The sequence below is a fragment of the Neofelis nebulosa genome, chromosome 1 (assembly GCF_028018385.1).
Source record: "Neofelis nebulosa isolate mNeoNeb1 chromosome 1, mNeoNeb1.pri, whole genome shotgun sequence".
In the NCBI taxonomy this organism is placed as follows: Eukaryota; Metazoa; Chordata; class Mammalia; order Carnivora; family Felidae; genus Neofelis; species Neofelis nebulosa.
In genome coordinates, this window is record NC_080782.1 from 132,164,777 (window position 1) to 132,178,617 (window position 13,841).

Genomic DNA, 13,841 nt, shown 5'->3' on the forward strand with positions numbered 1-13,841 from the left:
GAGCAGCGGTCCCCGCGCAGGCTTGGCCGCGCACTCCCGCCCTCTGCCCGCTGCCCCGGCTCCTCCCTCCTCCGGAGCTTCTCCTTGGGGCGGCCGCGCGGGAGAGAGGCCGAGATGGCTGATGAGATCGCCAAGGCTCAGGCCGCCCGGCCTGGTGGCGACACGATCTTCGGAAAGATCATTCGCAAGGAAATCCCAGCCAAAATCATTTTTGAGGATGACCAGGTAGAGACCGGGCGTCGCCTCGCTGGCGGGCAGAGGCAGGCCAGTCGCCCGTGGACACGCGGGTTTCCCGTCGAGGGAAGGGTCGGGCGGCGCCACGAAGGGAAGGGACCCGGTCGCCCCACGCGGCCTCTGCCGCGGGCCCCCAGCCAGCGGGCAGGGCCGCGGCCACTCCGAGGCGGCCTGCCGGCGCGTGCCGGCGCTCCGGTTACGCGTTATCAGCCCGGGGCGCGGGTCAGGCCGCCCGGCGCCCGCGGGGCCCGCACCGTGAGGTCTGGGCGCGTGTTGGGGACGCGCTGGCTACTCGGCGTGGGCTCCCGCCGGCTCCGCGGCTGCCTCGGACCTCGCCGGTGTCAGGAATCTTACAATCTCGCCAGCGCTCTGCCTGACAGGGAGAAATCCGATCGCGCCCTGACTCGGGCCCAATCTCCGCGATCTCCCGCGCACAGCGGGTCCGCCTGGGCTTTCCCGGGTGCCTCTCAGCGCCGCGTTGCGCAGACAGCCTGGGGCCGGGTGCACCGGGGTGGCGGGGGGCGTGCGGGGGTCGAAGGTCAGCTTCCGCGAGGGCCAGCCAGTCAACCCCACCCCCACCCCTGAGATGAGTGGGTTCTGGGATTTGCTTTCCTTTGACCCCGCGCGGTAGCAATGGTTCCTTTCTTGTTTGACAGGAAGCAGTTTTTCTGCCAAGGACTGAGCATGTAGTTTTTGTTGACTTCACCGTAGGTGAAATTCTGTTTTAGAAAGTCCGAGTTGATGTGACATCTTGTATAAAATATTTAGTAAGCAGTTGTATTTATGAGTTTGGATCTGAGTCAAAGCTGGGCAGGAGGTTGGATGATTTAGACAAATACTTTTGTAACTTTCTGTTAAATTAACTTTAAGAAATATAGAATATAAGGGAAACATTCTTCTGATGCTCCTATGGCATTCTTAGATTCAAATGTTATCCAAGATTTAATTAGATTCCTTTAGGTGATTTTATTTGGATACCTTTATTTGTCACTAGGAGGAAAGTTATTTTGTTCTAAAAAGTGCGTCTTTTTAAATATTTTCACTTGCTTTTTATAAATTATTGAAATATTGACTTTTGAACCACCTACGCCCCAAGAAGTATAACTGCATGAAGCAATCTAAATGATACAGCATTTTGTGTGGAGTACTAAGTAGAAATACTCCTGAGACACTTGAGTAGGGTTAGGTTCTATTAAGTAGCTTATGCCTTCATTACAGAACAAGAGATACAAAAATATTCATGTGGTATGTAATTTGTCTAAATGCTAACTATTCTCCTTGTGTCAATGAAAGAATAGAATATTACTTAAATAGTTGAGTAAATAGGTCTTAGTCAAATATCAGACAAATACATAATTACAAAGCTGATCACTGCAGTAAAGGAAAAAAAAAACAGGAAATTGCACAATCAGGGCTTCTCACCTAGGGACGTTGGGGAGGGGAATCAGATTTCTTTCAGAAATTTTATATATGCTGGGAGCTGAGGAATGAATAGCAGTTTAAGTTAGAAGTTGGGGTTGGAGAGGGGAGGGAGGACCATTGCAGTAGGGAATGGTCTTTGAAAAAGCCTGGGAGGGTAGAGAGAGATGGAAGACAATATGATTTCAGCAGGAAGAGTTTGCAGTTTCTACTGGAAAGGTAGACAAGGATTAGCATGCCTAATTTCTACTTAACTTTTGGAATTTCCCTAACTCATAGAGCCTGGCGTGGCTCAGTTGGTTGAGTGACTTCAGCTCAGGTCATGATCTCACGGCTCCTGGGTTCCAGTCCTGCTGAGCTGTCAGCACAGAGCCTGGAGCCTCCTTGGGATTCTGTGTCTTCCTCTGTCTCTGTCCTTCCCCCACTCAGGCTCTGTTGGTCTGTCTGTCTCTCTCTTGCTCTCAAAAATAAATACACATACATACATATGTACATACATACATAAATTTCCCCACCTCAGCATGGTTGTCTGTAATCACCCAGTCAAAATCAGGTTCTTCTATGTTAATCATGTATTTCACCCTTTTCCTTTGTAACAAATAGGTAGATTTTTAACTTAATTATACCCTTTTTTAAGGCCAACCTTCCCATTAGGCTGTAAGTTCCATGAAAGGGACCATGGGATCACATGTATTGTGTACACTTCTGATTTCCGAGCATCTAATACGGTGCCTCCCATGGGATTAGTGTGAAAGAATAAATGTAGCCTATAAGATGATATACTAAAACTGATTTTTTCCCCCTTATCTCTAGTGTCTTGCTTTCCATGACATTTCTCCTCAAGCACCAACACATTTTCTGGTGATACCCAAGAAACATATATCCCAGATTTCTGTAGCAGAAGATGATGATGAAAGTGTAAGTAAATGTACCAACACAATTTATTTTCTTACCTTTTTTTTAAATTTGGGAGACTAAATTTTGACCTGAAAGTGATGTCACATTTTCATTTTCCTAAGGACAGTACTGAGGGAATAAACCAGATAATCACTAGGGAAGTGCAATGTATAAATAATTTGAGGGTTTTTTTTTTAATAGAGATATAGTTGACACATAATGTTTTGTTAGTTTTAGGTGTACAACATAATGTTTATATATATGTATATTATGAAATGATGACCACAGGAACTCAAGTTAATATCTATCACCACAATATTCTTAAACAAAATGGTTCCTAACGAGGAATAGTTGGTGAGACTTATTTTTCCTCAATAAAGAAACAGTACGTCATATAGGGGAAATTCAGTGAGTCTTCTTCTATTAATGCTATTAAAGGAAAGAAATCACTATTTCATTTTGCCAGACATATAGGCCTCAGTTAAATATTCTCCTTATGCTCCTTGTGATTGATTGTATAATTGTTTGTAAGTACTGGCTTTTCTCCTTGACGGGTGCTTTAAAACTTCCTGCCTCATTGATATCAGGCCTGGTCATATGACTTGATTTGGCCAGCAAATGCAAGCAGAAGTGGTATGTCTTGCATAGAAACTGTAAGAGCTAGTACCTGGTTTGTCATGTTCTCTCTTCCCTTTCCCCCTATGATCATACAGAAACTACTCCTTCAGCCTGGGTTTCAACGTGAAAAAAGATGTATTATTTAGAGCCTAGTCTACTTGTGATGAACATGTAGTGAGCACAGGAAATGTATCTTTGTTATAAACCAGTATTTGGGGTGGTTGTTACCATAGCTTAACCATACTTATCCCGATTGATATACCCTCCTATTACAAGAAAGCAGGATATATCTTGCTTTATTAAGAACATTTAAATACCTCTTGGAATATGATTTTACAATTGTTTTAATTGAGATTTACCTCTGATTTGTTTATTGGAATTAGTAATGCATAAATACCTAATCTTAATGGGTTTTTAATTGTAAATTAGGTTATTAGTACTAAGAGTTACCAAATAATTTGTCCAGACGGGTATGTTTCAACTTGGTGGTCTTTTAATATTTCAACTTGGTAGTATGTTATTTAATGGCAAAAACTTGTAAATTGCCTATACTTAAGAAACTTTTTTTTTCTTTTCCAGCTTCTTGGACATTTAATGATTGTTGGCAAGAAATGTGCTGCTGATCTGGGCCTGAAGAAGGGTTATCGAATGGTGGTGAATGAAGGTTCAGATGGGGGACAGTCTGTCTATCACGTTCATCTCCATGTTCTTGGAGGTCGGCAGATGAATTGGCCTCCTGGCTAAACATGTTTTAGGGATAATTTTCCCTTCTCTAGGCAATGATCAATATTTGCAAGTTCCAATATGTTAAATAGTATACGTATTTTTGCCTGTGTATGGAGAGATTGAGGGAATAAAGGCCCATAAATAAAAGATAATGTTGCATGGTTTACAATCTCTCTGAAACCTGTGTTTGCTTTATTAAAAAAAAAAAAATGTTGGAATGTATGAAGGTAGAATTCATAATTTGGGTATTCTTTTTTCTCCCTAATGTATACTAAACATATGTACATTGTTAAAATGGTATGACTGGTTTCTGAAGACAAATACAAGATTTCACAAATTTTTAGCTTTGCAATACCCTTTTAGGGTAAAATATTAGTCCAGGTGGAGATTTTCTAATCTAATTTTCTCAATACTTAAGAACAAAAGAGTATCTTATGTGATTGATCCAGAAAGTGAATGTTTTGGGTCTAAGAGCAATGGTTTTTGTCAAGCCCACGTTCCCCCTGGACTGTTGGGGTAATTTGGAAGGAATAAAAGTAGATTTGTCACAGAATCTTTGATGACCATATGAAGCCATACGTTGTTATTTCTTTCATTATCTAAACTCTCTGAATATTTATTATAATTATATTACTTAGAATTAACTTTCCACATTGAAAACTTATAAAAATATTTTAAGTTGTGCAAGAATCTGGCTATGTGGAATTAAGGAAGAAATCTCAAGGTCTGAGTTCTCCTTATCAGAACATACTTTTTTAGTCTTGCCTTTCTGCCTTCCACAGACTAGTAGTTGTCTAGAACCAATTTCTGTAAATAATAGTGGGTGTAACTTTTTTTCCAAGTTAAATCTCCTTTCTTCATTCATATATGGTACTTTATTGTATTGATTATAATTTTTTTCTGTTCACATTTTGACTTACAAAATAAGAAGTAATTAAATTTTAAAAAGCCCTTTTCTTATGGCATGGGTTTTAATTAAAAAGAAAAGAAAGTAGTTAAGTCTTTTTCAAACATGTACTACAAGTGTGCCAAGAGTTGATTTAAACTCTGCATATCAGTCCTTTCATAAGTCTGGAAAGCAAACTGTTTGAGAGCACCAGCTGATGATAGTAATTGCTTCTTGAAATGCTTTGTGTGATATACAGGATCATTTAATAAAGAGATTTTTGCCTCTACTGTCATAACTTGGAGATATTGCAGGTTCTGTACCAGACCACTGCAATAAACCAAATATCACAAAAGTTACTAAAATTCAATGAATTTTTTGGTTTCCCAGTGCACATAAAAATTACATTTATACTATACTATAGTCTAAATATGTGATAGCATCATGTAGAAAAAAAAAACAGTGTACATACTTTAAAAAATACTTAATTCCTATAAAATGCTTACCATCATCTGAGTTTCCAGTGAGACAATCTTTATTGATAGAGGGTCTTGCCTTGAGGTTGATGGTTGCTGACTAGTAAGGTTGGGGTTGCTGTGGCAATTTCTTTAAAAAGGCAGTGAAATTTGATGCACTGATGGACTCTTCCTTTCATGAATGATTTCTCTGTAGCATACAATACTGTTTGATAGCACTTGACCCACAGTCGAACATCTTTCAAAATTGGATTTTTCTCAAACCCTGCCACTGTTTGATCAACTAAGTAATATTCTAAATCCTTTGTTGTCACTTCAACAATCTTCACAGCACCTTCATTAGGCACAGATTCTATTCACAAGAAAGCACATTGCTCACCCTTAAGAAGCAACTCCTTATAGCAATTTAGTCACATCTCAGGCTCCACTTCTAATTCTAGCTGTCTTGTTCTTTCCATAACATCTGCAGTTACTTATTCCACTAAAGTCTTGAACCTCTCATAGTCCTCAATGAGGGCTAGAATCAACTTCCAAACTTATGTTCATATTGATATTTTGACCTCTTCCATGAATAGCAAAGGTTCTTAATGGTATCTGGAATGATTAATCCTTTCTAGGAGGTGTCCAATTTACTTTGCCCAGATCCATCAGAGGAATCTATTCTATGGCAGCTACAGCCTTAGGAAATGTAGTTTTTATTTATTTTTTTTATTTTTTTATTTTTGGGACAGAGAGAGACAGAGCATGAACGGGGGAGGGGCAGAGAGAGAGGGAGACACAGAATCGGAAACAGGCTCCAGGCTCTGAGCCATCAGCCCAGAGCCTGACGCGGGGCTCGAACTCACAGACCGCGAGATCGTGACCTGGCTGAAGTCGGACGCTCAACCGACTGCGCCACCCAGGCGCCCCTAGGAAATGTAGTTTTTAAAAGGTAAGTCTTGAAAGTCAGAATTACTCCTTAATCCATGGACTGCAGAATGGATGTTGTCTTAGGCATGAAAACAACATTAATCTCATTCTACCTCTCCATCAGGGCTGATGACCAGGGTGACCAGCTACATTGTCAACGAGCAGTAATATTTTTAAAGGCCTTTTGTTGTTTTTTTCCTTAGCACTAGGTCTCAATGGAGGGCTTAAAATATTCAGTAAATACTGCAAACATGTTGTAAACAGATGTGCTGTCATCCAGACTTTGTCCGATTTATAAAGCAAAGGCAGAGTAGATTTAGGATAATTTTTAAGAGGCCTAGCAGTTTCAAAATGGTTAATGAGCAATGACTTCAAATTCATGTTTCCAGCTGCATGAGCCCCTAATAAGAGAGTCAGCCTGTCCTTTGAGGCTTTGAAGGTAGGCACTGACCTCTCTAGCTATGAAAGTATTAGCATCTTTTTCCAAGAGAAGGCTTTTTGGTCTACATTGAAAATCTGTTGTTTGGTATGGTCACCTTAATTAATTCTCTTCACTAGACCTGAAAAATTTGTTCAGCACTTGCTGCTTCCTCTTGCAATTTTATGTTATGGAGATGGCTTCTTTCTGTAATTCTCATGAACAAACCTTTGCTACCTTTAAATTTCTGGATCCTTCTTTCCTCTCTCAGCCTTCGAAGAACAGAAGAGAATTAGGGCTTTTCTCTGGATTAGGCTTTGGTTTAAGGCAATGTTGTGGCTGCTTTGATCTATCCAGACTATTAAAACTTTTCTCCATATCAGTGATAAGGCTATTTGCTTTCTTATTCATGTAGTCACTACAGTAGCACTTTTAATTTCCTTCAAGAACTTTTCCTTTGCATTTGCAACTTGGCTAACTGGTACAAGAGGCCTACCTGCCAACTTGTTCTGTCTTTTGACATGCCTTCCTCGCTAAGCTTAATCATTTCTGTCTTCTAATTTAAAGCCAGAGACATGTAACTCTTTTCAATTGAACACTTGGAGGCCACTGTAGGGTTATTAAGTGGCATAATTTAAGCATTGTGTCTTAGGGAATAGGGAGGCCCAAAGACAGGGAGAGAGATGGGGAAGGGCTAGTTGATGGAGCAGGGAGAATACACACATTTATCGATTAAATTCGCTGTCCTACATGGCTGTGGTTTGTAGCACATCAAAATAATTACGATCACAGATCACCATAACAAATATAATTGTAATGAAAAAGTTTAAAATCCAAGAATTACCAAAATGTGCCAAAGATATGAAGTGAGAAAATGCAATTGGAAAAATGGCACTAATAGACTTGCTTAACATAGGATTGTCACAAAGCTTCAATTTGTAAAAAATGCAGTATCTGCATAATGCAGTATCTGTGAAGTGTAATAAAATAAGGTATGCCCCTAATAGCTCATTAAATTTTCTTCCTAAGTATATTTATTACCATTCTATCCAGTTCCATAAACTTCTCAGGAATAGTTACACGCATTTGTTTATTTAGAGTAACTTTTTTTTTTTTAGATTTTTAAAAATGTTTATTTTTGAGAGAGAGAGAGAGAAAGCACAAGCTAGAGAGGGTCAGAGAGAGAGAGAGGGAGACAGAATCCGAAGCAGGCCCCAGGCGCCAAGCTGTCAGCACAGAGCCCAATGTGGGGCTTAAACTCACAAACCATGAGATCATGACCTGAGCCAAAGTTGGATGCTCAACTGACTGAGCCACCCAGGTGACCCTAGAGTAACTTCTGATGTTTCTATAGCTGGTTTCTTTGTTTCGTACTGAAGATTAGGCACTTTTTCTTAGAAATGCCCTTGGTTTAGGGGTGCCTGGGTGGCTCAGTCGGTTAAGCATCTGACTTCAGCTCAGGTCATGATCTCAAGGTTCGTGAGATCAAGCCCCGCATTGGGCTCTGTGCTGACAGCTCAGAGCCTGGAGCCTGCTTCAGATTCTGTGTCTCCCTCGCTCTCTGCCCCTCCCCCGCTCATGTGCGTGCACACGCGCTCTCTCTCTCTTTCTCTCTCTGTCAAAAATAAACGTTAAAACAATTTTTTAAATAAAAAAAAAAAAAAGAAATGCCATTGGTTTAACATGGATTCACTCTACTTTGTTTGAAAATGACCTGATAGTGATGGAACTGACAAGGAGTGATCAGATTTCAGCATGTTTTTGAAGTTAAATCTGGAAGGATTTGCTAATGGGTAAATATGGGGGTAAGAGAAAGGATGAAGGATTTATTATTTCTCAAGAGTCTGTGGACTGACTGGGTGGTTTTTCTGCTGCTTTGGACAGAGTTAGTTGTGTCGCTGTGTTCTCCTGAAGGTTGGAAGGTCGAAGATGACCCCACTCAGATGTCTCATGTTGGTAATGGAAGCTAACTGTGGTCCTTTGATTCTCCTTTGTATGGCCCCTTATTCTCGTGTAGTTTAGACTAGCTTACATGATGGTCACATGGTGATAAACACCCCAAACCCAGTGTAAAATAATTATTATTTCTCATCATTTTGTGTGTTGGTTGGGTGGTTCTGCTTATCTAACCTGGGCTCACTCATGTAGGTTGGATAGAATGGATTCTGAGAATTGGGATGGCTTGGCCTCTTTCCATGTCTTTCACCCACAATATTCTACACAGCTTAATGTTCTCAGGGCAGCATTCAAGAGGGCAAAACCAATGCTGCAAGACACCTGAGGCATAGGCTTCAGAACTCAAGTAACACCACTTGTACCACACCTTATTGGTCACAGCAAGTTAGAAGGCCAGTCTAGATTCAAGGGTTTGAAGACAGAATGAAGTATGCAAGAAGTATATCTCTTTTTTGTTTTCTATAACAACTTTTCTGTTTTGATTCTCTGATCCAGCATGGTAGGAAATTCTTCATTTTAGTCAGTTTAGAGTTTCCCCGCCCATCCCCAGGTGTGTACCTAATTTATGGAGGGTCTTGTATAATGTCATGATATCAGGTGCCATCTAGGCCTTGGTGTCATTGGTCTCTATAGTCTGCTGGAGACTTTCATTATCTCACTTAATCCTTATTTACTGATCCCTGTACGTTGACACTTTGCAATAATGATGACCAAGATTATGACAGTAATTATGACAGTTTTATGACAGTATTAATAGCCATTGCTATTTATTCAGTGCCTACTATGGGATAGGTGCTGTGCTCTATTAAATACAGTATTGCTAAAAAAATAAATAAATAAATAAGTAACTCTGTATTTGTCTATTATATCCTGCGGCATTTGCTCAGAGTATTATATGTGTAATGGACGCTTGTAATTATTGGTGTCCAGCATTTGAACCCTGTTCGCATCTGAGGGATTCCTTGCCTCCCAAAAGAGAAGCTGAAATGAACAGATATCTAGTATTCTAGCTCCTCTGCCAGCTGGGATTGAGGCCCTTGACTTAGGCTCTGCCAATCAGATACACTCATCCGGGATTTTGAATTTGAAACTAATGACACAAAGAAACAAGGACAGGGGAGACTTCTTTCTGGTGTCAGTGGCAACAGCACCCAGTTGGCAGGCACAGCAGTGTCTGTGTTGCCAATCGCTGGATCCAGTATTGAATACCAGGGATGATAACAGTGCTAGCTGTGGTTCCTGGGTTCAGTGACAGTGGGAGCAGAGCCCCACCAGACTAGCGCTCTGGTTCTGTTTTCGGGTGTGGTATTACTTGCATAGCTTCTCTTTCTTTTTGCCTGTTTTCCCAGTTAATCTGTGACTAGCCATTAAATATGGCTTCAAGAAATTAATGTTTGGAGAAATTTTTAGTTGGAATGGTTTAGACAATAGATTCTCAGGGAAAGGTGAGGTTAGGGGGTGGAGAGCCACGATTAGTTATTTGGCCTGGTTTGGGATAAAGACAAGGAAAATCCAGCTAACATTAAGGAACTGTATTTTTATAGCCCATGGTAAATAGTAGTAAGTAGCTAATCAAGTCATTCTGTGGATCACTTGTACCGATGCTGCCAACTGAAGGCAAGGCTTTGGGTCTGCCAAGTGCTACGGCCATAGTACCGTATGAAGGTCAACCAGAATTCAAGGTTGGTGGAGGTATTGTGATTGCTTCTGATTGCTTGCTGAACAGCTTTAAAAAATGAATTACAAGATTTCTTTACTTTTTCTTTCCTTCCTTCCTTCCTTCCTTCCTTCCTTCCTTCCTTCCTTCCTTTGACAAACTAAGATTTCTACGTTAGTGGTTCAAGTTAGCAGTTGAAACCCAAGGGCTTTCTATGACAATGCTATAAAAATCTGAGAGATTGTTCCAGGAAATAAGCTCTTGTAGCTAGAGAACTGAAACAGTTGTAAGCCAAACAACATTTTGATCCTCAAGGTTGCCATGTTTCAATTCATAGCTTTGTCTAGACTCTTATGAGGAAGAGTATCGATAAGCAAAGAATGGTATCTGAATACTTGGAATGAGCTACACTGGACAATTTCGCTGACTCTGAGCATCCCACATTCCTAACCTCCTGAGCCTTTCTTGTCAGCTGAAGCAGTCTCTTCTCTTGTGTAAAAGGTATAGGTTGCTTAAATAACCTTCCCAATTATTTCTCTTATATACTGCAGCTATTCCTGTACCTCATTCTTGAAAAAGAAAAGTAAACTCCTGAGGCCTAATCTTCCATGCATCTCTCACATTTCCTTCTCTGCAGTTTTATCAGAAGATCCCAAGAGACCCTAAATGGTACCTCTGAGACCATTCTCAGAACTGCAGAAAGAGAAGTTGCTAGGCGAAAAGAACACTTTCTACTACTGACAGGAATGGAGAAAAGCTGAAAACACCCAAGAGTTAATAAGCTAAAAGTAAATTAAAAGATAAAAAGTAGAGGGGTGCCTGGTGGCTCAGTCAGTTGAGCATCTGGCTTTTGATTTCGGCTCAGATCATGATCTCACAGTTCATGGGATTGTGATTCTCTTTCCCACTCCCTCTGCTCCCCCCCCCCTCAAAAATAAACAAATAAGAACATTAAAAAACAAAAGATAAAGAGCCTAAAATCAAATACAAAGAGAACCAAATGAAATCAACTATATATAAATCTTAAAAACAAACACACACAAAATATAACTCAAGTACTTTTTGTAAAGTTTATTTTACTTATTTTGAGAGAGAGCAAGGGAGAAAGAACACGGGAGGGGCAGAAAGGGAGAGAGAGAATCCCAAGCAGTCTCCACACTGTCAGCCCAGAGCCCAATGTAGGGCTCAAATTCATGGACCTTGGCATCATGATCTGAGCTGAAATCAAGTCTGCTTAACTGAATGAGCCACCCAGTCATCCCTCAAGTTACTTCTGAAAACAACACATGGACTCTAGATCCTAAACCAGATAAATTTTGAGGACAAGGACAAATGCAAAGAAATCTTGAATATTATCTCATAGGCTTGCTGTTTGCAGTACTGTTTGTAACTCTGTGTGTATCATAGGATAGAACAAAGTTAACGGTGTGAATGAAAGAGTTTTCATTGTGGCAGAAGGGAGATAAAGATATGGAACAGGAAAAGGCGAGAAAGAAGCTCATGAAGTTGAGAAGTACCAGTATACATTGATGGTTAAAAAAAAGGCATAGTCTTATCCACTAGGCTTAGTGACAGTAACATTACATACACACCTAGCTTTTGGTCTTTAACTACTGTTCCTGATTTAAAAGGTTCCTTGAAGAAATGGCTGATTCCAGGTGTGGGGAAGGGAAAGTACAAGGTGAGCATTGGATATCTTGTTTGGGTATGCTGGGCAGAGGGAATGCTCAAAGACTGAGGAGGTCATGTCAAAAGGACACAGGAATTTGACTGAATGAGCTCCAGGTGGCCAAATATGGGATCGTTAGAGCATAAGAATAATTAATAATGGGCAGGATATATGGAAAAAAATAAATATGTAAATCTATATTGAGAGGTACCCGGGTGGCTCAGTTGGTCTAACTCTTGATTTCAGCTCAAATCATGATGTCACGGTTTGTGGGATCAAGCCCTGTGTAGGGCTCTGTGCTGACAGTGCAGAGCCTGCTTGGGATTCTGTCTCTCCCTCTCTCTGCCCCTCCCCACTCTCACGCACTCTCTCAAAGTAAATAAACATTTTTTTAAAAATCTGTGACTTTATATTGAGATGACAGAGAGAGAGTGTGTGCTTTTTTCTTTTTTTAGCATAAGTGCCAACTAGTAATTGTAGAAGAAATGATCAAATGGAAGAAAAAATCACAATTTTTCCACTCACTACATAACATATATATAACAATGTAACACAATGTAACAACTGAATCAGTCAAGGACATCAATGAATGCTAACACCAGAGGGGGATATGGTCTCAAAGCATCACTTTACTGGTTTGCAATCTCAGAGTTTCTTAGGTGAAATTCAAAACCAGGCCCCAAATGTGCAGTGCAAGGAAAAACTGAAGAAATAAGCAGATCCCTCCAGTTTTGGGGTTTTTTTTGAAGAAATTTTTTTTAGTTTTATTTTTTTTTGATAGAGAGAGACAGAGCACAAGTGGGGGAGGGGCAGAGAGAAGGAGACACAGAATCCGAAGTAGGCTCCAGGCTTCAGGCACTGAGCTGTCAGCACAGAGCCCGATGCGGGGCTCAAACTCACAAACCATGAGATCATGATCTAAGCTGAAGTTGACGCTTAACAGACTGAGACACCCAGGTGCCCCTGGTGGGTAGAAGTTTTAATAAGCAGGGGAACTTACATATGAGGTTTGTCTTGGGCAGCCTTGAGATGAGTAGATCTCTGGATCTGCCCACGAGAATCTTCAATGTTTATTTAGAGGTCTTAACAGAGCTCAGGCACATAAGCCATCCGGATAGTCTCAACAACATATTACTCTCTCTCTGCTGCATCCTTGAACTGGCTGCTAGTATAGCAATAATAGGTGGAATGTAGATTCCTAGGATAGGGGAGAGAGTAAGGAGGCTCCAATAGCCTGGGTCTAGCTCACAAGTCAACCACACTGGTCACATCCTCTCAGTGACCTCCTTCAGTACACTTCCAAATCACTTATTAGTTACAAAAGGAGAAAGTATGTATTCCAGTGAAAAGATCCACTGGTTATTAGCACATTAAATACGTACACAAAAAAACCATCACCAATAATGGTGCAATAAGGAATACATGACATTATCATAGGGTATTATCTTGCTAGATGTGTTTAATGTGAATCTAATGATGAATAAACAATCCAATAAATGTTTAAATTCAGAATATGGGACATTTTATAAGACAACTGGGTTAAACTCTTTTAAAAAAGTCATTGTCATGAAAAACATCAATACTGCAACTACCAATATCGTAAACAATAACCACCATCACCAAAAGGTAATTATATTCTTATATTAAAAGAGGCTACAGAGACATAACATAAGACAATGTATTTATAAAGATTGGATCTTGGATTAAAAAACAGCTGTAGGGGTGCCTGGGTGGCTAGTCAGTTAGGCATCCAACTTTTGATTTGGGCTCAAGTCATGATCTCATGGCTCATGAGATCATGCCCCACCTCAGGCTCTGTGCTGGGTATGAAGCCTGCTTGAGATTCTCTCTCTCTCTCTGTCTCTCTCTCTCTCTCTCTGTCTCTCTCTCCCTCTGCCCCTCCCCTGCTCATGCTTTCTCACTTTCAAAAATAAATAAAGAATTAAAAAATCCCAAAACAGCTATGAAAACTTTCC

General features: G+C 40.5%; 1 protein-coding gene across 1 annotated transcript; it reads left to right on the plus strand.

Moving 5' to 3' along the window:
* On the plus strand, positions 1–4,462 carry HINT1 (histidine triad nucleotide binding protein 1). Its single transcript, XM_058717210.1, has 3 exons — positions 1–225; positions 2,467–2,571; positions 3,748–4,462. Exons 1-3 carry the CDS (start codon positions 115–117, stop codon positions 3,910–3,912), a joined length of 381 nt encoding a protein of 126 aa, XP_058573193.1. The 5' UTR covers positions 1–114; the 3' UTR covers positions 3,913–4,462.
* Positions 4,463–13,841: the final 9,379 nt, after the last annotated feature.

Coding starts and splice junctions, on each gene's coding strand:
- HINT1 (XM_058717210.1), top strand. CDS start 115: ATGGCTGATGAGATCGCCAAGGCTCAGGCCGCCCGGCCTGGTGGCGAC. Junction 226..2,466: donor TCATTTTTGAGGATGACCAG/GTAGAGACCGGG, acceptor CCTTATCTCTAG/TGTCTTGCTTTCCATGACAT. Junction 2,572..3,747: donor CAGAAGATGATGATGAAAGT/GTAAGTAAATGT, acceptor TTTCTTTTCCAG/CTTCTTGGACATTTAATGAT.